The sequence below is a fragment of the Myotis yumanensis genome, unplaced genomic scaffold (assembly GCF_028538775.1).
Source record: "Myotis yumanensis isolate MYYU_CA2020_CCGP unplaced genomic scaffold, mMyoYum1.0.hap1 SCAF_17, whole genome shotgun sequence".
Lineage (NCBI taxonomy): Eukaryota > Metazoa > Chordata > Mammalia > Chiroptera > Vespertilionidae > Myotis > Myotis yumanensis.
The window spans coordinates 13603680-13630926 of NW_027223768.1; the positions used below are offsets into that span (position 1 = coordinate 13603680).

The 27247-nt window shown below is 44.5% G+C and overlaps 3 protein-coding genes across 7 annotated transcripts; all 3 read right to left on the bottom strand.

Annotated features, from left to right (window-relative positions):
• Positions 1–3128: 3128 nt before the first annotated feature.
• MRPS21 (mitochondrial ribosomal protein S21) lies at positions 3129–9962 on the bottom strand. Of its 3 annotated transcripts, none has more exons than XM_070396085.1 (3): positions 9766–9962; positions 9116–9237; positions 3129–4661 (listed from the first exon to the last, which is right to left on the bottom strand). In XM_070396085.1, the coding sequence occupies exons 2-3, from the start codon at positions 9196–9198 to the stop codon at positions 4481–4483; spliced, it is 264 nt and encodes an 87-aa protein (XP_070252186.1). In that variant the 5' UTR covers positions 9199–9237; positions 9766–9962; the 3' UTR covers positions 3129–4480. The 3 variants fall into 3 exon arrangements, with proteins under 3 accessions (XP_070252186.1, XP_070252185.1, XP_070252187.1); XM_070396084.1 differs by lacking the exon at positions 9766–9962 and adding an exon at positions 9655–9755; XM_070396086.1 differs by lacking the exon at positions 9766–9962 and adding an exon at positions 9390–9571.
• A 4069-nt stretch (positions 9963–14031) lies between these two features.
• On the bottom strand, positions 14032–18358 carry CIART (circadian associated repressor of transcription). Its single transcript, XM_070396538.1, has 6 exons — positions 18277–18358; positions 17252–17679; positions 17001–17076; positions 16676–16754; positions 16447–16558; positions 14032–14732 (listed from the first exon to the last, which is right to left on the bottom strand). Exons 2-6 carry the CDS (start codon positions 17618–17620, stop codon positions 14208–14210), a joined length of 1161 nt encoding a protein of 386 aa, XP_070252639.1. The 5' UTR covers positions 17621–17679; positions 18277–18358; the 3' UTR covers positions 14032–14207.
• A 1800-nt stretch (positions 18359–20158) lies between these two features.
• On the bottom strand, positions 20159–25798 carry CUNH1orf54 (chromosome unknown C1orf54 homolog). Of its 3 annotated transcripts, none has more exons than XM_070396785.1 (6): positions 25696–25798; positions 24373–24456; positions 23700–23764; positions 23134–23289; positions 20934–21035; positions 20159–20234 (listed from the first exon to the last, which is right to left on the bottom strand). In XM_070396785.1, the coding sequence occupies exons 1-5, from the start codon at positions 25739–25741 to the stop codon at positions 20937–20939; spliced, it is 450 nt and encodes a 149-aa protein (XP_070252886.1). In that variant the 5' UTR covers positions 25742–25798; the 3' UTR covers positions 20159–20234; positions 20934–20936. The 3 variants fall into 3 exon arrangements, with proteins under 3 accessions (XP_070252886.1, XP_070252885.1, XP_070252884.1); XM_070396784.1 differs by having other exon boundaries at positions 20934–21032; positions 23104–23289; XM_070396783.1 differs by having other exon boundaries at positions 23104–23289.
• Between the last annotated feature and the right edge of the window lie 1449 nt (positions 25799–27247).

Genomic DNA, 27247 nt, shown 5'->3' on the forward strand with positions numbered 1-27247 from the left:
CTTCTCACCACCTTCACTAACATCACTTTTATGCTTGGATTATTTTAGTAGTCGCCTAACTGCTTTCTCTTGCTTCCACTTTCTCCCCTTTTAGTCTCTCACAAAAACTTAAGTAAATTATCTGGTACTATAGTGAGCACGTTAAACACATTAAAAAGGTCATATTACTCCCCTGCTCAAAACCATCCCCCCTGGCTTTCCATATCCCTGAGTCAAGTGCCCTCCAATATGTGCCCCACTCCATTACCTCTGTGATCTCATCTATTGCTACTCTTCACTCATTCAGCTTTAGAATCCTGATCCCTTGTTCCTTGGACATGCAAAGAATAATGCCAAGCTCAAGGTCTTTGCATTTGTTGCTTTCTGCCTAGATTGCTTTTCATCTAGACACTCAACAGTCCCAATTTTAAGGGGATACCTGTTTCCTGAGCACTAGCCATAAGATCCTTAAATTGTGATCGGAACAGGCCTGCCAGAGGCAATCCAGTGTCACAAGTACATAAGAACAGGGTAGGAGGTATTGCATGTAGCACCTTGTAAGTGGGTGAATACCAAACCACCCCTCTTCTGAACCCAATACAGAGATAAATATATTAGGACAATCCCTACTCATTCTATGAACACGAGCTATCTTCTACCTTCCCAGAGCAGGGAGTGGAAGGTCTTTCTCCTTGCCCTGACAACACGAGCTGTTTAGAACTTCAGCCAGCCGGCCAAATACCCACTTTACACATGCAGCCTCTCAATGGACCAGCTGCTAAAGCCCATCATTGCCCTGGGGGACATGGGCAATGGTCAGGGCTGGAGATTAAGACAAACAGGGTGTAATTTCAGAGACAAATTATAGCTCTTAGTCACCCCTTAGTATTTTGGAGGGAGCTCTGAAGCAACTTTTACCTCAGAGGAATACTGCGAAGTAACAGGCCTGGTTCTATCTCAAACATACCCTACCATTTTGGCAACGGCCAGGCTTCCATTCTTCACCAACAGCAACTGGCAGGAGGTGACACCATTCTCAGAATCATAGGAAAATGATGTAGTGAAGACCAGAGTCAGAGATTGACAGGTGATTCAGGAGTATCAAAGCCTAACTGATTAACTTGTTAAAATGAGGTTAGACAAAGGTGACCCAGTCGAAGACTATCTGTATCTAGAATTTCTCCAACCACAGTGTGAGCTTCCAGAGGGCAAGGCCCAGATCTAAGCTATTTCTGTGCAATGCCCTGTAATACGTCTTCTTCACCATACAGCTGCCAAGTGGAAGAGAGATCAAGCCTTGAAAGGCAAGAACAATGGCTACAGCATATCTCCTGGCAGGCCTGCTTTATCAATAAGTGTGGTATTTGTGAAAGGGAGAAAAGATAGTGAAAAGAAAATTGAGGCCAGAATCTGAAGCCACACGACTACACCACAAGGGGGCAATGTGTGGACACTAGCAATCTGGAGAGGTTGGAGGCGAGGTGGCCTTGGCAATCTGCTGTTTACTTTAATTTTTTTTCTTTATTGATTAAGGTGTTGCATATGTGTCCTTATCCCCCCATTGCCCCCCACCCCCCTATTTTTTTTTAAAACACCATGCTGAGAGCTGTGGCTTGGTTGAGATGAGGTGGGCTAGCAGCTTCTGCCTACCCTCTGTTCTCCTTCAGGGGGTTGGTATCAACTCTCCTTATATCAGCAGCATGGCTGTCAGGGGAACAAGACAAGAGGAAATACACAGCAGGAGAGGAAGCAGAGTAGCTGTTCTTCCCAGGGGGCAGATACGGACCCCCCCCACCCCCACTATTAAAAATCAGACCCAGGCCCTAGCTGGTTTGGCTCAGTGGATAGAGCATTGGCCTGCGGACTGAAGGGTCCTGGGTTTGATTCCGGTAAAGGGCACATGCCTGCCTGAGTTGTGGGCTCGATCCCCAGTGGGGGGAGTGCAGGAGGCAGCCGATCAATGGTTCTCTCTCTCACTGATGTTTCTCTCTCTCTCTCCTTCTCCCTTCCTCTCTGAAATCAATAAAAATTTATTTTAAAAAAATCACAGACCCTGGAGTGCCTTTTGGGGAAAGGCAGGGAAGGTGGTGGGGTCCTCTGTCTGGACCAGTGGTCGGCAAACTCATTAGTCAACAGAGCCAAATATCAACAGTACAACGATTGAAATTTCTTTTGAGAGCCAAATTTTTAAAACTTAAACTATATAGGTAGGTACATTGTTATTAACTTAATTAGGGTATTCCTAAGGCTTAGGAAGAGCCACACTCAAGGGGCCAAAGAGCTGCATGTGGCTCGTGAGCCGCAGTTTGCCGACCACGGGTCTAGACTCCCGTTTGAGCACTATAGGACAGTGTTCTCAAATTTTAGCAGGCATCAGAATCACCTGCAGGGCTTGTTAAACTATATTACTGGGCTCCAACCCCAATTTCCAATTCAGAAGTCTAAAGCTGGGTCCCAGAACGTACATTTCAAACAATCTCTCAGCTTCTGTCAATACTGCAGATCTGAAAACCACACTTTGACGACTGCTGCTGTGGGCATTTCTGGCTCAGTGCCCTTCTATTTCTCAATACTCCTATTTCCTTTATTACCATTCACCTACTGCTTTATTACTTCTCCACCATCCCTCTATCAGCCTCCTTTAGGAAAACTAAAGAAAAGAGGGAAAACAGAGGTGAATGTTAAATTTGTCTTAAGGATCCCTTTGGGCCAGGCTTCCAGCACTCATCTGGTCAATGGGTATTTCAGAAGCAGAATTTATTCCAAATATATACAAGCTTCCTTTCCTTCTTTTACCTAATAATGGGGGGCAGTATAGTAAAGAGTAACAGAGGCTGGGACTTCCGGTCAAAATGGCAGCGTAGGTAAATGTACTTGTTCCTTCTACAACCACATCAAAATTACAACATTTAGTTGTAAACTTGACTGGCCTGCAGGTAAATCCCTCTCACTGACATGCCAATAGTAATCGAGGTCACCAGCTGGATTCCCAGTCAGGGCACATGCCAGGTTGTGGACTTGATCCCCAGTAAGGGGCTTGTAGGAGGCAGCCAATTGATGATTTTCTCTCTCTCCCTCTCCCTTCTTCTCTCTAAATATGTTTAAAAACATATTTTTAAAAAGAACAGAAAACAAACATCAAAAACATGAACAATAAAATGCCAATATATTTCTATCAACTGAATCTAAAAAACCAAAATAAATGAACAAGTGTAACAGAAACAGACTCATAGATACAGAGAACATTTTGATGGTTGCTAGATGGAAAGGGGTTTGGGTACTGGGTGAAAAAGGTGAAGGGATTAAGTACAAATAGGTAGTCACAAAACAGTCATGGGGATGTAAAGTACAGCATAGGTAATATAGTCAATAATATTTTAATAACTGTTATTGGGTCAGATGATTGAGATTTATTGGGATCATCTCTTAGTAAGTTATATGATGTCTAATCACTAGGGTGTACACCTGAAATTAGTATAATAATACATGTCAACTATAATTGAAAAATTTTAAATTGATTTAAGAAAAAGAAGACTATGATAGTGGCAAGGGTATGGGAAAATTGTGGGGGGTCTAGAACCAGCCACCCCAGGATGTGCCTCGGTGGTATGCAAATTACTTTGAGCTGAAGGCAATTTTAGCTTCAGGCTCAGGAGAAACTTCTGCTCCCCTTCCCCCACTTAATTACTTAGAAGAATTTGAATTAAAGGCCTTGCCCATAAAAAGAGATTATCAGTACTAACCTTTTGACCCACTTATATGGCAGGGCACTTTCATTAACTGAAAATCTGTTCTTTTTATCATCCTGCAATATGCATTACCTCATCTCTAACTCGGTGTCTTATATACTTCAGTCCCCCTTTCTGTATCTAAATCTCTCCTGTATGCAGGGTCTTTGACTCTCTCATGTATGTTGGGTCCCCATGTGCATGATATTAAATTTTATTTTCTCTTGTCAAAAAAAACAAGATTAACAGATGCTTTTCTAATAAGATCTTGCTTTGTGTTTCATAAAAGTTGGGTAGGAAATGGTAGATACTGGTATATTCCACTACAATTATGAAATTTCCTTACTTCTCCTAAACTACTTTAAAAAATTTATTACAGTAAAATAGACCTAACATAAAATACACCATTTTAACCACCTGAGTGTACAATTCAGTGGCATTCAGTACGTTCACACTGTTATGTAACTATGCAACCACCATCCATCTCCAGAACTTTTTCATCTTCCCAAATTCAAACTCTTTACCCACTGAACAATAACTCCCATTCCCCCCTCCCAACCAGTCCCTCTTATTCCTAGACTACTTTTTGACTCAGTTTCTCTTTCACTTAATAGAAGAGAGGGTCCATTGCTGACTAGTGGATTATTTCAATATACACAGGCCTTCTTGTATATACGTGATTGAGTTTATTGCAAGAAACGGGTCGCAGAAAGAAAAGAGATGGAGATACAACCAGATAGGTGTCTTCCTACTGGGCCTACTATCCACAGGCCTTAGCAGCCTTGCCATGGATCTGCCCGATTCTTTCGCATCAAAAAGTTGATCTTGCGAGTCATTTCCATGTTGTAGATCCTCCGGCAGGTTTCATAGCTTTCCCTCTGTCGTCTGCGGCAAGGCTTCTCATAGTACCGGCGTCGCTTGATATCCTCAATGAGCCCATCCATGGTGAGGATTCTGTATTAAGGCAGGCAATGAAGTTAGAAGCTTGGGCTCATTATTATTCCTTTTCAATTTTACAGATGGCCAAAAGTCAACTGACCAAACAATGATGTCTGTAAAAAATCAGGGTCCAGCCGGTGTTGCCCAGTGGTTGGGCATAGACCCATGAACCAAGAGGTCACCTGTTTGATTCCCGGTCAGGGCACATGCCTGGATTGTGGGCTCAATCCCTAGTGGGGGGAGTGCAGGAGGCAGCCGCTCAATGTTTCTCTCTCATTGATGTTTCTCTCTGTCCCTCTCCCTTCTTCTCTCTCTCTAAAAAAAAATTAGGGTATGAAATGGTGGCAATACAGCATTAACTGCCAACTTATAGAGACCCCAAATAGGAATTTGAGGGGAATAAAAAAGCAATTAATTACACAATCATTTACTTTTTTGTAGACCTATTTAGCAACTATTTCATTCTGCCCTTCCGTTACTTATACAAATATTTCCCTTATTAGACTGAAAATCCTCAAAGGTAGAAACCACACTTTATTAATCTTTAAGTGTCCATAAAACTGAGCTCAATCTGTTTTCCCTCTTCCTCCCCCCAATTCCTTGCAATGCAGCTTCTCCTGCTGGATTTAGAACATGCCTAACTCAAACTCACCTCTTTGTTTTCACTGAGCCAGGAAGACATGGGGGTTTATTCTATAACCTATCTAATCCCTATGCTCCGGAGAGCTCTGGCTCCAATCTGTAATTTGTGTCTCCCTCTCAACCCATCATCAGTTGATCCTGAGGAGATCTGGAGGCACCCGCTGCTGCTGCCCTCCATTCCTGGCATTGTTTGAGTGGTTCCACTCCTGCCTTCCCTGCCCTTGCATTACATATAAGAAGTCATAAACACAATTGGAGACATGGCTGCTGTGCCATCTCCAGTTTCTGACTCCATAGGTCTTGGGTGGAGCCCAAGAATGTACATTTCTTTTCTTTTCTTTTTTTTTTTAATAGATTCTTTATTAATTTCAGAGAGGGAGAGAGAGATAGACAGTGATGAGAGGGAATCATTGATTGGCTGCCTCCTCCATGTCCCCCTACTGGGGATCGAGCCCGAAATCCAGGCATGTGCGCTTGACCGGAATTGAACCCAGGACCCTTCAGTCCGTAGGCCAACGCTCTAACCACTGAGCCAAACCGGCTAGGGCAAGAATGTGCATTTCTAACAAGTTCCCAGATGATGTTGCTGCTGAAAGTCCAGGGAAAACCAATGCCATAGCACAGTGTTAATGCCCCTTTTAAAATATTGATCAGACAAAAAAAAAATAAAATAAAATAAAATAAAATAATGATCAGACAATACTATATTTAACTGTGGTTATTTGTTATTTTTTTCATCTCCCTTACTGGTTTGTGTGCTGCTTAAGGTTAGAGATTAAGCCTTTATCAGTAAATATATGACAAAAATGAATCCTCTAGGTGACTGACAAATGTCCACAGCTCAAGGGGTTGACTTTATAGTAGACACAGTTCTTGGAAGTGTTGACTCAGAAAGCCTCAATAATATTATCTTTGCTAAGATTTAGATTTTAGATAACTGAAGTTCATAGAGGCTAATCTGCCCCAAGATCACAGAATACAGCTATTAGTAGAATTCAGTCTTTAGTGCTGTGCTCCACAACAGCATTCTGCTCCTCAAGCAAAAACCACTGAGGTTCAGAAGACAAATTACTGCAGTGCTCGTGAGCAAAGAAAGAAGGAAGGAGGAAGAGCTGGGCTAGGCTCCTTAATTCAAGAGATGTAAGCCAAGACATGGCACACTGACATGTAAGTAACCATGGAAACACCTACGCATTTACTTCAGTTGTTTACTGCTGTCTGATGAAGGCCACTTTTTGAACTAGGCCCTAGTATATTAGAGAAAAAAAATGGGAAAAAGTCCCAGAGAGAAAAAACTAGAAATATAATATAAAAAGGATAAGGAGACTGACTGGATTTGAGGATAGACTATAAAAAGAACAGGGACCCCTGAATATGACTTCACTTTGGAAGAGGATCCCACTGGAATGACAAAGACAGTTTAAAAGTGGGATGAAAGAGAACTGCAAAGGGAGGAGAGAGTGTAGACATACTCAGGTATCCTACCGGAGTTTCAAAAGGGGTTTGGAACCGAAGTGGTCATCTTACCAAGTAAATGCCTGTGGTGAGGCAAAAAAGTAAGACATGAAGGAAACTAACAGAAGAATATGAGAATGGAGGAGGGGAAAGAACAAAAAGATCGGTGGCCCACAACATAATTAGGGGATTGCTAATGGTTTTCCCAGGACTATTCCACCTAATTCCTGAACACAGACCAAATAAGTTCCAAGATTTTAGTTATCCTAAAAAAAGTACAGATTATCTTCAAATGGTCCTGAGTTCCTACCATAGAGGCATCTACTCAACTTATTTCTAACAAAAAGGATACAGGAAGAGCTTTGCAGAACTCATGAAGTAAACAGACAGGGTGTTACTAAAGATGTTCCTGCTTCCAAAGGTAGTTCAAGGACTAGAAGGCGAACAGCTTTAGTGTAAACAGATCAGCCTTGAGTTCAGGCGCCTGGCAACATAACACTCAAGGGGAAATCAGCTGCCAGTTTTAGTGAAATTCAAGGGATTATGTAAAAGGAGCTGAGGCAGACTCACATGACCATGTAGCTAGCCTACGTCAGGACCAATGTGTACGCAGAAGGACTCAATGGGCCCAGAAGCCTGCCTACCAGCAATAAAAGGGGTCATCCGGGCGTGTGTGCAGTGTGCTTGCCTTCCCTCGCTTGGGGCCAGCCAATCATGCAGGGCTTCCTAGCAACCCACACTCTCTATCTCCTCCCAGGGCACCCATGAGGGCCCTTGGTTATGTAATGAACATTTACGGCGATCTAACTAGGCAGACACATAGGCTGTTTCCTTTGTCAGACTGCTTCTACAACACATGCCACTCAAAGGTCTGAAATAGGAGAGGTGGGAATGAGCAGTAATAGAGAAAAATGAAATAGGGTATCTTACCACCAGGTATGTAACTGATTATTTTTTACTCTCAATGTAAGTGACAATGCAGAGGGAACCACTTCTGCCCAAGGATATGACTGGCATGCAGACAAAGAATGAGGACATGGGGCTGACCCAACACCAAATCCTTGAAAAGACACACAAACTACCCTCAGCCGGCAACTGTTTTTCACTTACACAGCTTCTGACAGCATCTTTGCCCCTACTTACTGTGGTCTTCCACCATCCAGCCGATCGCACCTAGCACCCTTTGCTAAGAACAAGGTTCTCTCTCCTTTACCCTCTCAGCCCCCAAGAACCCCACTAGTATTTAAGCCCAGTCAAATAAGGATTCCTAACTGGAAAATGACTATCAGAGGTCTCTCCATTTCCACAGAAACTAGTAAACAGTCTAGTAACATAGAGCAAAGAACACTGCACTAGAAAGATGGGTTTTACACTCCTCTCCGCCATTCAATAACTGTGTGGCCAAGAAATATAATTTGATCTTGCTAGACTTGTGAAATAAAGCTACCACCTTGCTAGCCTTAAGATAGAGGGCCACCTCATATAATCTCTTTAAGATCTCTTTCATACCATTCTTTGATAATTCAACTCAACAAACCTTTGTTTCTCAAAACTCTGCTTCACACTGGAGACAGAAAATGATGAATGAGGCATAGCCAGAAAGTCTAAGACTTATAACCAAGGGGAGGCTAAGGAACTCTTTGCTTGAGGAGCTACAGTGGTAAGGCCTTCTTCAGTAGGGTCATTCAAATCTCTCAGACTAACATTTAAAATATTTCAAGCCCTGGCCGGCTTGGCTTGGTGGATGGAGCGTCAGCCTGTGGACTGAAGGGTCCCAGGTTCGATTCTGGCCAAGGGCACATGCCTGGGTTGCGGGCTTGATCCCCAGTAGGGGGTGTGCAGGAGGCAGCCGATCGATGATTCTCTCTCATCATTGATGTTTCTATCTCTCTCTCTCCTTCTCCCTTCCTCTCTGAAATCAATAAAGAAATATATTTTAAAATAAAAATAAAAAACATTTCAATACAGCTCCTCCACTCCAGCCAGTTCACTTCCATCTCTATGCTCCTGCTTCTGCTGTAACCTTCCTCTAAACCTGTAACACTTTTCCTCTCTTGCTTGATTCTCCAAGATTCCAACTCTGAATTCACCTTTTCCATTAGCTTTGTCCCACACCGTTCCCTCCCTGAGCTTTCTCGGAACCACGTCCTCGGTTCCTGCCTCCTGGCAACTTTATAACTTGACTTCCCCTTTGGGCCCTATTTGAGGCCTTGGACGGAATTCAGGTCCTGAGAGGCTGGGAAGTTTCAAGACTGTGAACACCTGGGCGGGCACTGGTTTGAGAGCAACGTATGACAGGGGAAGGGAAAGAACAGCCACTGCACTTCTCAGGAGAGCTGGTCTCGGCATGATTCTGGCCCTTTAACACCTACCTGTTCAGGGTCCTGTATGCCCCTTCCACGTTCCCGTCCTGCACCATCACAGTCCTGGCAATGAACTTCAGGTGTTTTGCCATGACCTTGGGATGAAGTCTTCACTCTGCGGGACCTAGAGGCTGATGGAAAAACGGGGAAGAAAATATAGATACCACGTTAAGGAGGAGAAACACACCCGAATGCACACTCTACCGCACGGCTAATGCTGTGTCTGGATATGCCACGTTCAAAAGTAAGCGAGAGAGGGCACGTGCAAGTTCTCCGAGCCTACAGGTCACCGCGCATCCTCGCCACGACTCCCTCGTTCTTCCTGCCAGTGCAAACCCTGCTAGGGAAGCCAAGCGACGGCGGCGAGGGGTCACCGCGCAGATGTCCGCGCCGCACCCCCACCCCCAGGACCGCTCGCGGCCTCGGGAGGGCCGGGGTGGGTTGTTTCGGGGTCGTTCTCGGTCTTTGGAAAGGGGACCGCCGCGCGCCAACGTGCCCTCCCGCGGCACCGCCTCCCCCCCGCCCCCACGCCCGACACCACTCCTCACCCCGCGCCCACGGCACCCAGCCGACGCGAGCCCCCTCGCCACCGGAAGCGGAAGTGCGTAATCCCGGCGCCGCGCAAAGAAATCCAGGCTGAAAGAAGAGGGGAAACCTACGCGGAAACCATGGCAACGTCCTCTCTTTCCGGGGTTGACTGTCTCTCCCGCGGTCCGCACCAGACCCCCGGGCCGGACTCTGCGCCTGACAAAGCAAAATACCCGTTGCCTTACATTCCCGTAAGCAAGTCCCTCGCCTTCGGAGGAGGTGGTTGTCCTAAGGCTCCGGAAATCAGCCCGATTCCTACCCCGAAAAACGATGAAATCTTTAATAGGTACGCGAGCCATTGATCTCTCTCTCGCTCGCTCTCTCTAGAAGGAAAATGGAAGAAGTGGGCGAACCTCCCTGCGCATGCACCCTGTTTTCTCGTCGCAACGAACCCGGATTCTTTGGGCTCTGCTCTCCGGATGCAGAACAGCGTCACACCCCTCATCTGCCTAAAAACTGGTCTGAAAAGAAGCGTCACTAAAACGCCTGCAGGGTTTAGAATGGAAGACTTTTAGGTCATTTTGCCCCCTAGTGAGACCTAGAGAAATATCTCTTTTCTTTCTCACTATGGAAACAGCCTTTCTTTTTACTTGTATATCGTTTCTACATATCCATTTATGGCTATTCACATCAGTTCAGATCTAGTGGCTCCTGGAAAACAGTAGGGAAAAGCTCAAAACAAGAAAGCAAGTCCCAACGAGGAGTTACTCCTGCAATAAACACACACACACTACACGCATCCTCATCAATAATGCTAATTACTTTAGAGTAAGCCATGTTCGAAATACCCAAATAGAGCTACACTGGGGCATCATGCTTATCAACAAAGTTTTATTGAACGCCTGCTCTGTGCTAAGTGTTGTTGATATCATCCAGTACCTTTTGGATCACCAAAAAACAGTACGTAGACAAAAGATAAATAATAAAACAAGGTAGCATATGATAAATGCAAAATAAGTTATATAGGCTACAGCATAATATGGTGAAAAAGCACTGAATTAGAAGTCAGGAAATCTGGATTCTATTCAAATTCTGATATCAGGCATATGACCTTGAACAAGTCCCTTAAACCAGTAGTCTGCAAACTACTGCCTACAGGTCAAATCCAACTCCACCAGTGTTTTTGTAAATAAACCTTTATTGGGACACAGCTGTGTTCATTTGTTTATATATTAGGTATGGCTGCTTTGGGCTACAATGGCAGAGTTGGATAGTTGCAACAGAGATGTATGGCTCACAATGCCTAAAATATTTACTATATGGCTTTTGCTGATTCCTGACTTAAACCTCCAGTCTATTTCTTCATATGTAAAATGGAACTGATATTTGCCCTCAATCACACAAAATTTGTTGAGAATCAAATGAAATAAAATATAAAAATACCTTGAAATAAAGGAAGGGGGAAAGTAATATTTTGAGGGCCTACTATATACCAAACCCAAAGTAATATTTTGAGGGCCTACTATATACCAAACCCTGTACATGATCTCATTTTATGGGCCAAAGGCTGAGCCTATATACAATGTTTAATGGAGAGAGTAATTGGGAGAAAGACTTGTTAGTCACTGACAGAAGGGTAAGGTTTAGTTAACAGAACCAGAAAAGACTGAACAAAGTAATCAGCATGAATATGAGTTGAGAGGCAAAAAGACTTACAGTTTATGGCTCAGTTGGTTGAGAATGTTGTCCCATGTCCCAAGAGATCGCCAGTGCCATTCCTGATCAGGGCCTATGACCAGGTTTCAGGCATGCTCCCCAGTAGGGGGCATGCAAGGGCGTGTAGGAGGCAGCTGATTGATGTTTCCCTCTCATCAGTGTTTCTCTCTCTCTAAAATCATATTTTTTAAAAAAAAGCTTATAGTGTTCAGGGTCAAATAAGAAAACTGGAACAGAGGGATCACACAGGAGAGCAGGGGGAAACAGAGAGCTTGACTAAAGGTTTTGGACTTTCATCTTAAAGCACTGGCGAGCCATTGGAGAATTTAAATAGGGAATGACACTCAAAGCATTGTTCTAGGAAAATGTATCTGGTTATCGTGAGAAGGGATTGGAGGTAAGGAAGACTATTGCTATAGCCAAAATTTACATCAGAGAGGTGGCAATGAAATGAATGGGAAGAAATGTATTTTAAGAGATATTCCAAATACAGAATAAAAAGGATTTGATGACTGAATAACACCAAGTTTTAAGCCTAGTTATCTGGAAAAATGATGGTAGATAGATAGCACTATCAGAAGAAAAAGGGACTGTAAGAAGGCAGAACAGAACATCTTTAAAGGAAATATAATGTTTGTATTGGTGAGCACTAGAAAAAGCACCAGACTATAATCCAATTGCACGTAAGTTTTGTCATCTATAAAATGAAGGGGTTTGATCAGATACAAATGGTACCTCTTGGATATAAAGTGCTGAAATTTTTAATAAGTTTTAAGTGCTAGTAATATGTAAATAGAACTCTCCAGCAGGAACTTAGACATTCATTATGTCATCTCTCAGGTGAAAGATGGTGACTGGAGATGAAGTTCTTGCAGTCTTCTAAAGTTGAGGCAATAATTATAGCCATGAGGATGAAACCTCTAGTGAAAGGATGTTGTCAGAGAAGAATAAAGAGCCAATGTGTGAGCCTAGGGGAACACCCACACTCTGGAATTGGCAGAAGTGGTGCCATTTAGAGTTATAGAAGTTGTTGCCAGATAGGTAAGAGGAGAATCAGGCTAGTGTCATGGGATCTGAGGGAGGAGAGTTTCAGTAGGCAGCATCCAGAGTGTCAAATGATACAGGGAGCATGAACTACATAGCCTTTGTAAAGGCCCCCTGGATCTAGCTATTGATTGGGTCCGGAAGCTACACTGTAATACTCTGATTCTGTGAGCTCATTAGTGACCTGGGAAGGCGCAGTAGAGTGTTAGTAGAAGCTAGCCTACAAGAGGTTAAGGACTGAGTGGTAGGAGGGAATCAGAAAGTATGATTAGACTACTCTGTCAAGAAGTATGGAGAAAAAAACAAGACAATCAGGCTTAAGAGAGGTTTTCAAGAAGGGGGAACCTGATCAAACTTATAGGAGAGTCTGGCCAGTGTGGTACAATGGATTGAGCATTGGCCCATGTACAAAGGAGTCACAATTCGATCCCCCGAGGGTGGGGGTGGGGGATGTGTGGGAGGCAGCCAATCGATGTATCTCTCTCACTGATGTTTCTCTCTCTCTCTCAAATCAATAAAGAAAAACATTTTTTAAAAACTTGCAGGATAAAGAATAAATAATTCAATAACAAATTGAAGTTACAAAAGAAAAAGGTTAGAATAAGTGGTATAGCAAAAGTTCCAGAAGTGAAAGGTAACCAAAAGCACAAATGGAGAGGTTTGCTTTAGAAAGGAGGTCATGTTCTCTGAAATAAAAGGAAACAATTATTCACTGAGAAAAGAGGACTTGAGACGTAGAGGAAAGACATATAACTAGCTGTGAGGAACATTCTCAATCGCCAATGAACAGTAACTAAGATGACTGTGTAGTCTGATATACAGTCAAGACTTAGAATGGGAGAGGACATGGTTTTGGTGGAAAGTGAGACAAACCAGGGAGAGTACTATACAGAGAGTAGATATACAGGTAACTTCACAGACTTCATTTTTGCTACCTGATAACACTGGATACGTAGCCTTCCTTAATCCAACATACAGAGGTGGGCAAGAGTAGGTTGATACTTGTTCATAATAACTAATACAATAATAATACAATAAACTGTTTCCCATGCTTACAATTGTAAACATACTTTTGCCCACCCCTTTACATTTAGCAACTGCAGCTTTTTTTTTTTATAACTGCAGCTTTTTTTATTAAAGATGAGGCCCAGTGTCTGAGGGGACTCCCCATTCTAACAACTCTAGGGCACCCCTTCTCTTCAAAACTGGCAACCACAGTGCCTGTTCTGGTTCTTATGTCCCACCTCTGGCAGCAGATTACATATCATTTATCCACAAGCATCAACAGCTCCCATCAAGGCAAAGAGCTATTGCAAAGCAGAAGAACCTGCTGATCTGGGCCAGCTGGATGATTACAAGAGGGAGACACAAAGGGAAAGGTACTATTCTCTGAGCCCGAATGAAAAAAACAAAGCCAACTCTGAGCCCTGTAACTGTCCCAAGGCTGTTCCCTAGGAAGCCAGCTGCAGAGTCCCTCTTCCTTTCCCACAGGACTTACATTGTCCCATCCAGACTTCCCGCTTGGTGGAGCTCGACTTCACAAACCTGCCCACCCCCTTCCTTCTTTTCTGCAGCATTGAGGATAAATATTGGTATTTGAAACAGAAGGTTTCAATTCCCCCACAATCAGCAAACTGTTTAGGTATAAAATTTCTTTAATCAGAAAGGATTTCTCTTCCCTCAACACAAATGCACACATTAAAAGTAATACACACACACACGCACACACACATACACACACACACACACACACACATATATATGTACAGACATATATTTATACAAATTAGAAACTACAGTCTCAAGTCTTGGATTAGGGGTTGAGAGGATGGACATCAGGAGCAACTGGAGGATGGCTTCTCATTTGTTCTAGGTGTCCCACAGTCTCCTCTCTGGCCATGGTGGGAAGATCACGAGGGGACAGGGGACAGCTCCAGTCTGACTGCAGAGTTACTGGCAAACTGTGGCAACGAGGTCTCTCTCCAGATAGTTTCTTAGGATAACCAGGGATGGCAGGAGATGCTGTAGCAGGTGGAACTGGACTGGTCGGGGCAGAGTGGGTAAAAGGCTGCTCTCCATGCTGAAGGAAAAAGATGACACCAATGCTGGTTCCAGTGCCTAAAGGACCCTGGCTAAAGGAGACAGTACTTGGAGTACTGAGAGGGGGGTTGCAAATTGGAGTGGTGTGGATCCAAGTGAGGTTCATAGCTGGCCATTGAGGGAGATGCCAAGGCTGCTTTGGTTTTAATACCAGATGTCCTAGCTGTGTCTGTTCCATCTTTTCCAGGGAAGGTGCAGGAGAGGAAGCAGCTGGATAACTACGGTGGCTTAGACAATGCTAGGGAAGGGGAGAAAAGAAAAGAAATTATGAGAAAACTTTCAGATGAACTCTACCTGGCTACTTAAACCTTTGCTTTCCTTGGGAACTGTTTGCAAAGCAAACATCCCTTGTTTTATGCAACAGATAATTTCCTGCCAGGTCATAATTAAGTAAAAGTTTTAGTAACCAAATTATATTTTCATTTACTCAACAAATACTTGAGGGCCTACTATGTACCACACACTATATTAGGCACTAGATATTCAGACATATACCAAATAAAACAGTTCTATGGGTTCTTATTGCTTATAATTCATTTTTAATTTCTTATCATTGGAATCATTTCCCATTTCTGTATTTTAAATTCTAATTTCCTATGTTGAGTGCCTTAAGAAGTATAAATTAATATGCAGGCCGAAACCGGTTTAGCTCAGTGGATAGAGCGTCGGCCTGCGGACTGAAAGGTCCCAGGTTCGATTCCGGTCAAGGGCATGTACCTGGGTTTCGGGCACATCCCCAGCAGGAGATGTGCAGGAGGCAGCTGATCGATGTTTCTAACTCTCTATCTCTCTCCCTTCCTCTCTGTAAAAAATCAATAAAATATATTTAAAAAAAATAGTAAAAAAAAAATATAAATTAATTAATTAATTAATATGCAGGCAAGATCTTCCTGCTTATTTTTAAATTTTTATTTTTAAATTAGTTTACATTCAACATCATTTTGTATTAGTTTTAGGTGTAATACGTTACACAGTAACACAGTTATTGCAATACTATTGGCTATATTCCCTATGCTGTACTTTACATGCCCGAGACTATTTAGGTCCATCCATACTATTGTAAATGGTAAGATTTCATTGTTTTCCTCCCAGTTATTTTTAATAATTTTTAAAATTTAATTGATTTTTTAGAGAGAGGAAGGGAACAAGAGAGAGAGGGAACATCTTTGCTGTTCCACTTATTTATGCATTCATTGGTGGATTCTTGTATGTGCCCTGACCAGGGCTCAAACCTGCAACCTTGGCATATTGGGACGATGCTCTAACCATCTGAGCTACCCGGTGGCTTATTTTAAAATTGATTATTCTCACGGTGATAACTGTGGTTGATTGAAAACAAGGCCTGTCTATTATCTACAGGAAACTTTCTCCTCCCTATCATTCGAGTGCCCCTAAATACCCTATTATTTGAAGGCCCAGAAAATAGTTCACTTCCACACTAGGTCTAAGGCTCTAACAATCCCCCATGAGTGCTCCAGGGCTGCCCTCCTCTCTCCCAGTGATGTACTTATGACCAGTCCATTAAACCCATGCTTCCAGAGGGTCTGGTGTGACCATACTTGGGTAGTAATAAAAAGGAGAAGGAAAGCATCTTAGGGGCAGCAGAGAAAAAAAAAGATTTGCAGAGAGAAAGGATTTGGGTTCAGGGAGTGAGACACCTTCCGACCTGAATCATTTGGCCAGGTAAAAAGCCTATATCCATGCAAAAAGCAGATAAGCTGCCATGTGAGGGGTAGGATTAAACCTCACGGAGTCCTTTGCATGGACAGAACAAAAATAACATCTAGGAATCAAGACAATAAAGGAACTTTCATTTTCCCCTTCCCTGAAAAGGAACTTGTCAAAAAGATAAAAAGACCCAGAAAGAATTGGAAGAGGAAGCCCATTTCTAATTGTACACTTCATTTCCTTGGTTAATTTCCCACCTCTTCCTCAGGTTTATAGATTCTTACCTTGGTCAGCTGATGCCTGCTACTGCGCAATGATGACTTCTGGGCAGCTATGTGAGGAAACCAAGTCTTTAGCATTCCTTCTACCTGTAGCAGAGTTCTCAGATAACGCTCCCTGTGAAAAAGAAATTTTAAAAAAACCCACACAATTAAACGTGAAAGAAGCAACATGACAGGGCTGAAAATACCTCCTTTTTAATGATGTACCGAGGAAAGAGCCAGAAGAACTTACCCCATCTGTGGCTTCTGCAAAACACCTATGATACGCTGGATCCTGTCCATTGCCACACTCTGCTGGAAACTGCTCAATCCTGGGTTCAGGGAGTGAGAAAGAGATCCAGGATTGGAATTCAAGAATTTAGTCAGGTAAAGAAAGGAAGGACAGCAGGGGGTTAAAATGGATTCACCCAAAGAAATTAAGTCCCCGATAAAAAAAAAGGAATAATCAAGACCCAAACAAAGACTTACAAGAAATATACATTTAAAACAGATTTTCAAAGAGAGAGGAGAGAGGAAACACGAGAGATGTGAACCTAGTTCGGATGAATGCAACTAACCTCTTTCAAAGCGACCCATCCTCAGCCCATTCAGGAGGTCTGTGAGAGGACGTATGAATCCCTGGAGCTCTTTACACTGTAGAAAAACGGGAGGAAGGCTATGAGCATTGCTTACACCAGCACTGATTCTCCTTCCACCTCCAAGTCCGGAGCCAATACTACCTCACCGGGTCCTTACCAGCAGCAGGGTGCTAAGACACCCCAGTAGTATCTGCTCCCCCCACCCCCACCCCCCGCCAGCTTTCTCTTACCTTCTGAGCAAAGAGCAGGTCTCCTTCTGTGGTTGAACCACGGATGTTTAGACTGGTCTCCAATGCACGGCGATCTCTTGATCTTTTGACCCCAGACCCTGCCATAGGAGAAGCCAAGCCCCGCTGTTCCGAGTGAGATGCTGTACGTTGGTTCCTGGAAACCTTGGGTCGTTGCCTGCAGCGGATAGGACCGGGGCTGGGCCGAGAGCCTCCCCTCTGCCCAACAGTGTCCGGCCTGGGGCCACGGGCCCCCTTCTCCTCCCCTTCACTATCCGAGGGGAAGCCAAAGTCACTGTTCACCGGGGAGGTGGAAAAGGAGGAAGGGGGAGAGGAGGAGGAATAGGAGGAAACGCTAGATGGAGAATCCATAGGTTCAGAAGCAGGGGCTGGAGAGCAGCTCCTGGAGTACCCAGAGATCGGACCTGCAACTGAAGAGCAAAGCAAAGGAGTTGGAAACCAGAATCCGAGAATCAGGAAATGGACTGGGCGGCTGGGGTGTGCGGAGCGGGACAATCCTCTCTCCTCTCTGCCTCGCCAACGTTACCTGTCTCAGGGCCATCGTAAAAGCCATCTCCCCAGCCTCCATTAAGAACCCGATCTGCCGCTCTGGCCTCGGCAGAGCAGCTCTTAGCCCGACGGACTTCTGTTCTCTCTTCCCTCATTTCAAGAGCAAATACCTGACTTAACACCTTCCCCGGCCCGGCCCATGGTTCCCTGACGAGTTCCGAGCCTGACTCCGCAGCGAGCCTCTCCATCGGACGTCACCCCACCCGGGAGCGTTAAAGCTCCGGCACCGGAACCCACCTAGTGACTCTGCAGGAACCCCTCCCATAGAGACATTCCCCCCCCCGCCCCGCCCCCACCTGCCTCTTCCCCGTCTTTCTCATCAGGTTTCCTGCTCCGGACCCTCTCGGGTCCCTCTGCCACGTGATACGATCCCTCCCAATACCAAGAGGTCCCTACACCTACTCTCTCCCGGGCGATCCTCCCGCGCAGCTCCCCGTCCTCCCTCCTGGTCTCCTCACCTGTGTCGGCCGGCTCAGCCCGGGCTGTCTTCAGCTCCTCGCACACTCCGGTCGCGGATCCCCACCTCCGCCTCCCTCCCAGGGGGTCCCGCCCCTTGCCCCTCCCAGACACGTGCAGTTCCGCACGTGCCTTCCCCCCTGCGTACACAGACCTCGTCTCCTCATTGGTCTGCTCGCCGGTGGCACGTGACCACAGTGACTGACAGTCTCACCCCATTGGCTACAGCACACAGGGGCTCGACCAATAGAGAGGCGGTCAGGTGACGATTGGCTGGAAGGGCAGCATTCCGTGCCCCGCCCCTACATGCGGCTCGGGGAGAGGACCCGGTGATGAGAAAAGGAGGAGGATGGAAAAAGACTGGAAAAGAAGGGAGGGGAGGAAAAGGGCGGAAGCCGTGGCCTTAAATAGGATGGTGGTGCGCCGGAAACGCGTGGCCGGGGTGTGCTGAGTGGTTGCGTGACCTGAGGCGCACGCCTCGAGATGTAGGACTCCCGGCTCCTCGGGATCCGGCCCCTCGGCCCCCGCTTTGAGCGCCTCCGCTCACGGGTGAAGCACGTGGAGCCAACAGCGACTGGCATCTGCAATGTGTGTCTTAATGGATGCGTGCCGCCGTGTAGCCTCGCCCCCTGTCGGCTGCCCAGCCCTCGTTACTCCGCCGTCTCTGTCTCGCCGTCCCCTCCTCTTTCTCCTACAAGTTGGGTGCCTCTTGCCCTGCTGGGTTGGGTGGGGAGGGTGGGGACTGCCGCCGAGAACACCGCGTTCTCTCTCGGGCTCCCGCTGGGGCGGCTCCTCCCTTACATAACCCGCCGTGCACGTTACTAGCTCAGATGCCAGCCCGCCACGACTCCAGAGGTCAAAGCCGAATTCGATTGTTCTTGGCTTTTCTACCCGGGCTCCTCCGGCTCCGCACCCCGAATTCTGTGATTCCTAGCACTGGAACGTGGTGGGGGGAGGCCCCTGGTCTTCCAGGTGAGGTGTTTGTCTGGCTTCAGTTTCTCCATTTGTCCCCTGGAGAAGTTCGAAAGGCTTTGCAGGAGGGAAGGTGCCAAGTCCGGAGTTCGCTGCCCCTTGCAGTATTGAAACGGTACCGTGGAGAGAGGAGGGGATAGGGACTCAGGGACTGTAAGCGGATTGAAGCAGTAACATAGGAGAGGCCGCAAGGGGGCAGCACAGTCTTGATTAGGGTCTCGAGGACAGAAAAAAAATGAATGTCCCTGCCTGCCCTAATTACTAATTGGAAAAGGCACATTGTTGGGGGGGTGGGAGGAATGGAGGAGGGTGTGAAATTTTTATCTATTCTAAGTAGTATTTTATATTTTACATATGTTTAACAATAGGCTTATTTTATAAAAGGAAAACAAGGGTTCTAAATAAACTAATTTCAACCATCCCCAAACACAGTTTTAACACCATATATAAAGCAATACAATCAGAGGGAGTCATAGACTGTGAATAAACCTGTTGTCTGAGGGTGCTTTTCTCCGTTCTTCCCAAAACTTCAGGTTTATTCACAGTCCTAATACTATTGTCACCTAACTCCCTTTTTAAAAAACATTTTATTTTTAATATATTTTTTTAAAACTATGTTTTCAGAGAGGAAGGGAGAGGGAGAGAGAGAAACAGCAATGATGAGAGAGAACCATTGATCAGCTGCCTCCTGCACATCCCCTACTGGGGATGGAGGCCACAACCCTGGCATGTGCCCCGACCAGGAATCCAACCCTGACCTCCTGGTTCATGGGTCCATACTCAACCACTGAGCCACACCTGCTGGGCCACCTAACTCCCTTTCTAGTCTACCCTTCCCACCCCCATATCCTGGTGCTTCCTTTAGTGTTGTAGCCTTAGAACAGACCCTCATGAAGGAGTAGAGAGTAACCAGATTATTTCACTTATTTTATTTTCCAATTTCTTCTTCCCAAATCCCCATCCAAAGAGTCATAACAGCATTCTCAGCCTAAAAAAAAAAAAGGAAAACAATACCAACCAGGTTCAGGGGACTCAGGAAACCCCTCCATGCCCCATCTCTATGAAAACGCCCCAGATTTCATGTTCTGAGCTATATTTCTCCGTGACATCTCCTGGAAGATGTGTCCCCTCCCCTTTTCACCCCTTCCTTCTGCTAAATCTCTTCATGCCCCTTATTTATTTATTTCCCCCCTTGCCCACCGCCCCATAGTTATTTAGAATCCCAACTTAAATCCCTTCCTTATAACACAGGTTTCTATTCCCTCCTCCTTTCCCCCACCACCTCTCCCCTACATTAGGGAACTGCCACCCCTTCTGTCTCTGAACTTTGCCTCTTGACTCTGCCAGGTTGTAGGGCCCCTCCCATTTTGCCCTCTGGCTCTTGCCATGCCTTAAACTACCATCACGCTGGAACCACCTTTAATAACTCAAGGCAGACTGGGAACCAGGAGAGGTTTCTTCTCCATTCCACCTGCTTCTGCTCTAGGGGGCCCTGAAATCCTTCCAGTTCAAAAAAATTAATTATTCTTATTACAAAAGTCTTGGCCCCGACATCTCCTAAGTTTTTTCTAAATGGGATCCCTCTTTTTTTATGCATTTGAAAATTGACCAGGCTGGAAACACTAGCCAGAGATAGTGGTAAAAATTGCTTCACAGACTTTATCAAGGCCAGTGGCTGCACTCTCACCTTCTACATGAAATACATCCACTCCTGAAAGAGGGTCCAGGACAGGAGAAGGGAAACAGGACTCTGCAGACTGGATACAGCATGGTTCATACCTGGACTCTGCTAAAATAGAGATATCACGCCATAGTAGGCCAGTGTCATCCTTCCTACTACCCCCTCACCATCTGGAAAGATAGCCATCTCTTTATACCAACTTATGTCTTCCTTTCCTCTGAGCATACCTTCCATCCCAGCACCATAAAGAATTCTTTCCTCTGTGCCTTTCACCCATTCCTGACCATACCAGGGAGGTTCAACTCAATTCAATATGTATTTTTATTTATGTGCTGCTCCCTGTGCTACATGCTACAGGAGGGATATAAATATGGTTAAGACATGGCTCCTACTCAAGGAGTTTATAATCTAAAGGAAGCCTACTATATACTTGGAAATGTTTCTCTGTCCTTGTCGTCAATTATAACCTTCCATTCCCCCCATCTGTGTTCAACTGTATTCAGGCTGTACTTCAGTCCTGTTGCTTCTCTTTATTTCATTGCCAAATATCACAAATGGTTGGTCTATGCTCTTCCTTACACTGTACTCCCTCTCCAATTGCACAAAGTCTGGCTTTTGCTCCAACCACTCACTTAAAACTGCTTTTTGGGGGTTATGAATAATCTCCTTCTTGGCCTCTTGGTAGCTTTTCATTGATTATATTAAACTTTCTCTTCTAGACTCTATAATACAAACTTAGCTACCTGCATTTCCTTGGTTGATTCCTCTTTCACCTTCTACAGGCACAGGCATTGGCCTTTTGGTCTCCTGTGTGTACAGCTCTATCGAGCTCACTACTTTCGTAACTGTGACTTTGCACTTAGAACTGCAGTCCTGGCCTAATTCCTCTACCTTTTTTTTTTTTTTTTTTAATCTTCTTTTCTTTTAATTCCACTACCTTTACGATAGCCTCAGAGGGCTGACAACATGAGTTCAGCTTGGCCAATACCAAATTTATAACCACTTCTAAAACCCTCTGACCTCCCACTTCCCATTTTGGTTAACCATTTCCCTGGATATCCATGTTTAAAATATGTTATTTTAACTCTCTACTCATTTAGTGTTCATATGAAATTATCACTGAAACAAGGTATTTTCCCCCCAAAGTATTTCTTTTTCTCTTCTCCATTCAAAATGCCACTGCCTTCCCTAGTCCAAGCTTTTAATGGATTGTTTTGGGGATGATAGAAATCTCATGAATCTCTCTTCACTCCATTGCATCCTGTATACAACTAGACAAATAGTTTTTCTAAAATGCTGCTTTTAATGTGTCTTTACCACCCTGAAGAACTTACTAGGCTCCCTATTTCTTGTAAGTTCAAACTTTTTTTATTTTAAAAAATAAAGCCTGACATTTCAGATTCTTATTATTTTGTCCTATCTTCCCATTTGTGGAATTATCAAACAAATATTAAGAGTCTTGTAAATTTTATTTTTTTCTTAATTTCCCACTGCTCCTTTCCATATACCCTCTCGTTCAATCATAGCTCCTCTACAAAACATGTCATGCTTGTTCTATCCCCATAGTTAATGCAGCTCTTCCATTCTTCTAATAGCTATTCTTCCTAATTGCTTTCATCCTTTTATGATGTACCACCAATCAAAAGCTCACCTATTCTTCAGTGTATCTCAGCATAATCACCTTCTAAAAGTCTTCAACTCCTGTACTGATCTCTGTCCTTCCACTGCCTAAAGCACTTGTCTACATCATATGCTCTCAAACTTGTATGTAACTTAACATTGTTATAAATTTGCTCATTTTGTTCTAAATATTTTATAAGTGTAAACTTGGGTATCATAAATACTTTGAGGACAATAACACTGTGGATTTATTTTTCATCATTGGCAGCATCCTTAGCTGCTTTAGGCATAGGTTACATACATTACACATCCAACTGAAATTTAACTGCACCAAATATTCCCAGGGTTCTGTATACAGGGTTAGTATTAAATCTCAGTAAAAGAAATGATGGCGAAGCTGAGATGAACACCTGCATTGCAATACTAGTTATTTGTTTTCCTCATCCACCAAAGCCTGGTATTCCATTCCTTCCTCTGTTCCATGTCACCAGCCCTGGGACCTATCCAGGGTAAGGGATGTCTCATGTCCCTCCCATCTTATCCCCAATTAACTCACTGGTTCCATTGTCACTGGTTTCATTGTCACTGGTTCCATTGTCACTGGTTCCATTGTCACTGGTTCCATTGTCACTGGTTCCACTGTCACTGATTTCACTGTTACAGGCCTCTGATGGTCTACACGTTCTGTTTCATGAATAATGGTTGTCTCTTCTGCTTCCGTTACCTCCTTATCCAACCTGTTCTATCCTCAGTAGGATTAGAAAACTAAGAGTTATCAATCATCACCTCCATCCAACATCCTCATTGATTCTCTAGAATTCATCTCTCCTTTACTTCTCCTGTCCCCAGCCCCATCCTGCTCACCCTCCAAGAGTTAAGCGCGGGGATCCTCTTTACCTTGCATTTGCAAGGATTGTGTACCCATCCCATTCACCAATTCCCTGGACTCAAGGGCTACTCCTTCCTCTTAGTGTCTTAACCTACTGGGTTCCGGCTTCTCTTCCCTAGCTATGATAACACATTTGTTTTGTATCCATTCCCCAGTTTCACTTCTCTTAACTCATTTTTCATTTCTGTTAATAATTTTCATTTCAACATTGTTCAGTTTCTTTTTAACTGTTATCTCTCCTGATCCTCTTAGATGTCACTTACCAGTCTGTCCTCTAACTCAAATATGGAGTAATCAACAGTGAAATTTGCACCAAAATAATCTGGATCTGGAGAGGAGAAAACAATCAGTAGTAACAAAAGAGAAGGGTAGTACTACCTCTAGTAATGAAAAGCTGAAGAAATTGCTCAGAACACTTCAACTTGTTCAAGTTGTAAAATTTACTGGTATAATCTAATTCTAATAAGCTTGAATGTGAGAAATGTCTGTGAATGTGTTTATATTTTCTTTCTTTCTTTTTTTAGAGTGAGAGAGAAACATTGATGTGAGAGAGAAATATCCATTGGTTGTCTCCTGTATGTGTCCCAGTTGATGATCAAACCCATAACTCGGGTATGTATCCTGATCAGGAAATGAACCCACCACCTTTCAGTGTATGGCTCGATGCTCACCAATTGAGCCACAAGAGCATTTATATTTTCAATCTAACGCCTAAAATAATTTACAAATTTGAAAAATTTCAAATTGTTCAACCAGTTCCAAAGAACTGGAAATTGCTATCTTGAGAAACAACATCATGAGCCTCGATAGCCTGCTCATAGCAAAATTTCTCTGACCCTGTTGCTCTATTGCAAAGGGAAAGACTTTGTCTCAGAACTAAGTATCCCCTAAACCTCTCTCCATCCTGCTAAGGGTCAGAGCCTTATAAATACTCACCATAAGTGGGGGTGACTGTGTAATTATACATCATTTGATAATAATAATCCTCTTCCAGTCCTTCTTCATCCTCATATATTTGTCCTAAGGGGACAAGGACTAGAGGTCAAGGGGCATCTGGGACTTCTTAGCAACAGAAGGACACTTGAAGTTTATCGCAGCTCTATCACTTTCCTTTCGACCTCACCTCCAAGGGTAAGACTATCTCCCTGTCTCTCTGTACCTCTCAACCCTTCTCAGTCTTCTGGGCTTCATATCAGGATGAGGCTTGTTCCTCTGTGCCCTTTCAATCCAGGAAATCCCAGAACAGAAAACAGATCCCTTCACATACTGTAAACCAAAAACAAAAACTAAACCTAAAAAAAGGCAGAAGGGAAAGAGAGAGAGAGAGAGAGAGAGAGAGAGAGAGAGACCAGAAATTAAGAACTCCAAATCTACAATTCAGTATGCTCCAGGCTATACTGTGTTTATGAGAGTTATTCTCTTATCAGTGTCTCTCACAAATAATGAACATACACACCGTTCGGCTTTGGATTTTTATTTTAGTTCCAGTTTTCATTGCTGTCAGGTTAACTTTGAACAAGCCACTTAACATCCGTTTTCTTAAAATGAGTCAGCTGGAGTAAATAACCCATCTGCATTCATTTTCCTTCCCCAGACTGAAAATATGTAGCTTTGACATGATTGGATCAAGAACTCCAGGCCTCCTGCTAAAACACTTCCCTAAGCCCCTTGAAGTCCTTAACCACAAGCAGTGACACAAGAATCTGGAGGAAAAGGAAACAATAAGAGCACCTGGCAGACTGGGAACAAAGGAGGGAAGGAGCCAAGCTACTTTTCAGACCCTGTCCCTGAAGGCACCCAGTTCTTCACTCCCCTAAAGGTCACCTCCATTTCTATTTCTTTACTAATACAAGCCCCCCCCACCCCCTCCAACATTCTTGGAAAGAAGATAGACTGGCTCCCCTCACTAGCTGCAAACTTCCCCACCTTCAGAGTCCAGGCTCTCTGTCCAGACCCTCTCATCTGTTCAACTCTGTAGTGATGGAGAGCTGAGTTCACTCTTGTTAGGACCTCCACGCTCTGGGGCTTCATCCTCATCAGCTGTCTCTTCTTCAACAGGACTCTGCTTCCCTCCCCCTTTCCTGGCTGTATTTCCCAGACTCCCCTCCACCCCCGACACTGGCCTGCAGCACAGATGGGAGAGTGTTTATCATTCCCCCATTGAATTGCACCTCTCAACCGCTCCTCATTTTCCCCCCCTCCCACTCCATTTACAGTAGAAGACCTGGCCCTAAAGCTCAGGGAGAGAAGTGAACTTACCCAGGACGAGTGGCACAGCAAGGATGGCTACAAGGAGGACATCCATTCTGGATGCTGGACTATGACTGTGAAAGCTAAAAAGGAAATTACAGCGTTTCCCACCAAACTTACCCCGCCTCCGGCCCTCCCCCAAAGCAGGGAGGGAGCTGCAGCAACTCTTCTCTCAGGGGGTGGAATTCCCCTCCTACTCGCTGACGGACTAGAGATCCTCAGTTACTATTGGTCTTGTCCTCAGTCAGAGCTGCCCCTGTGAAGAAAAGTGAAGTGGGCTTCGATGGGAACATGCTCTTTGAGCTCCCCCAGCCCTAGATTAGGCCCATTTAGGGTTCCTGCCGCCACTAACGAAAACTACAACAACAAAACACCCCCACTCCCACTACTGAGAAGCTTCTCTTAGCAAGCCCTCTCCCTTCCTCCCCTCCCCTCTCACTGTCCCTAAGTTACCATCACCCTCCAGAGTCGCCCTTCTCTCTGAGGCTGTATCACAGTCTCTTTCTTCACAGTTGACATGTTCTGAGAAGGGATGAGCATTTTCTAGCTGAAAAGAGTCCCTCTTTTCTGCCTGCCTTGGGCTGTGAAGTACCGGAGCAATAGCAACATCATTGTCTGACTCTCCAAGCACCTGCTGCATTGCTTTTGATCAAAATCTCTCAGCCAAGGCCAGCTATTTCCTCTCTGGTAAGTACTGACCTCACCTCACCTCTTTCTTAACTTGCTGAATACAGGATGGAAGGGAGAAAGCAGATGGTCTCTTTTGAGTAAGGCCACACCTCTTCCACTTTCAGTCACTTGGTGTCTTCCTTTCATTCCAGCCTTACAGGAGTACAGCTTATCTTATCCTTTTCTCTACTTTTGTATTTTCCATTTTTATTGAATTCTATTCAGAAACATTTAGTAACATACTGGCTAGGCACAAAGTGCTAGGCTGAGTCGGATAGGCAATCCAGGTTCACAGGCAAAAGAATAAGAAAAAAAAAAAATACAGTGTGTTGTCCTAACCGGTTTGGCTCAGTGGATAGAGCGTTGGCCTGCGGACTGAAGGGTCCCAGGATTGATTCCGGTCAAGGGCATGTACCTTGGTTACAGGCTCAATCCCCAGTACGGGGTGTGCAGGAGGCAGCTGATCAATGTTTCTCTCTCATCGATGTTTCTAACTCTCTATCCCTCTCTCTTCCTCTCTGTAAAAAATCAATAAAATACATTAAAAAAAATACAGTGTGTGTGTGTGTGCTTTTTTAGGGGCATTAATACATGTTTTTCAATATCTACTATGAGCCAGGCACTTGCAAGTTTCTGTGGAACCACACATGAACAAGATAGATTTGGCACCTGCTCTCCTCTCCTAGGAGATGCTGTGGTGCCGGTTCAAAGGAGATAGAGGAAGAGTTGTCTTATCCCCACATCTTGTTGGAAGAGCTCCTGCTTTTAAGTCTAACCTGACTTGGCCTGGTGGACTCAGATGCAAGACACACTGGAATTTTGAGCACTGGCCAGGGTGGCCCCTCCCTCTCAGCCTTATTGGGAGAGGATTTGCTTCATGACTTTCCATGTA

Coding starts and splice junctions, on each gene's coding strand:
- MRPS21 (XM_070396085.1), bottom strand. CDS start 9,198: ATGGCAAAACACCTGAAGTTCATTGCCAGGACTGTGATGGTGCAGGAC. Junction 4,662..9,115: donor GCATACAGGACCCTGAACAG/GTAGGTGTTAAA, acceptor GCCTTAATACAG/AATCCTCACCATGGATGGGC.
- CIART (XM_070396538.1), bottom strand. CDS start 17,620: ATGGATTCTCCATCTAGCGTTTCCTCCTATTCCTCCTCCTCTCCCCCT. Junction 16,755..17,000: donor GATGGGTCGCTTTGAAAGAG/GTTAGTTGCATT, acceptor CCCTGAACCCAG/GATTGAGCAGTTTCCAGCAG. Junction 14,733..16,446: donor GCAGGCATCAGCTGACCAAG/GTAAGAATCTAT, acceptor CCCCTTCCCTAG/CATTGTCTAAGCCACCGTAG.
- CUNH1orf54 (XM_070396783.1), bottom strand. CDS start 25,741: ATGGATGTCCTCCTTGTAGCCATCCTTGCTGTGCCACTCGTCCTGG. Junction 24,457..25,695: donor TGCTGTGCCACTCGTCCTGG/GTAAGTTCACTT, acceptor TTGTCCCCTTAG/GACAAATATATGAGGATGAA. Junction 23,290..23,699: donor TTGAGTTAGAGGACAGACTG/GTAAGTGACATC, acceptor TACTGAGGATAG/AACAGGTTGGATAAGGAGGT.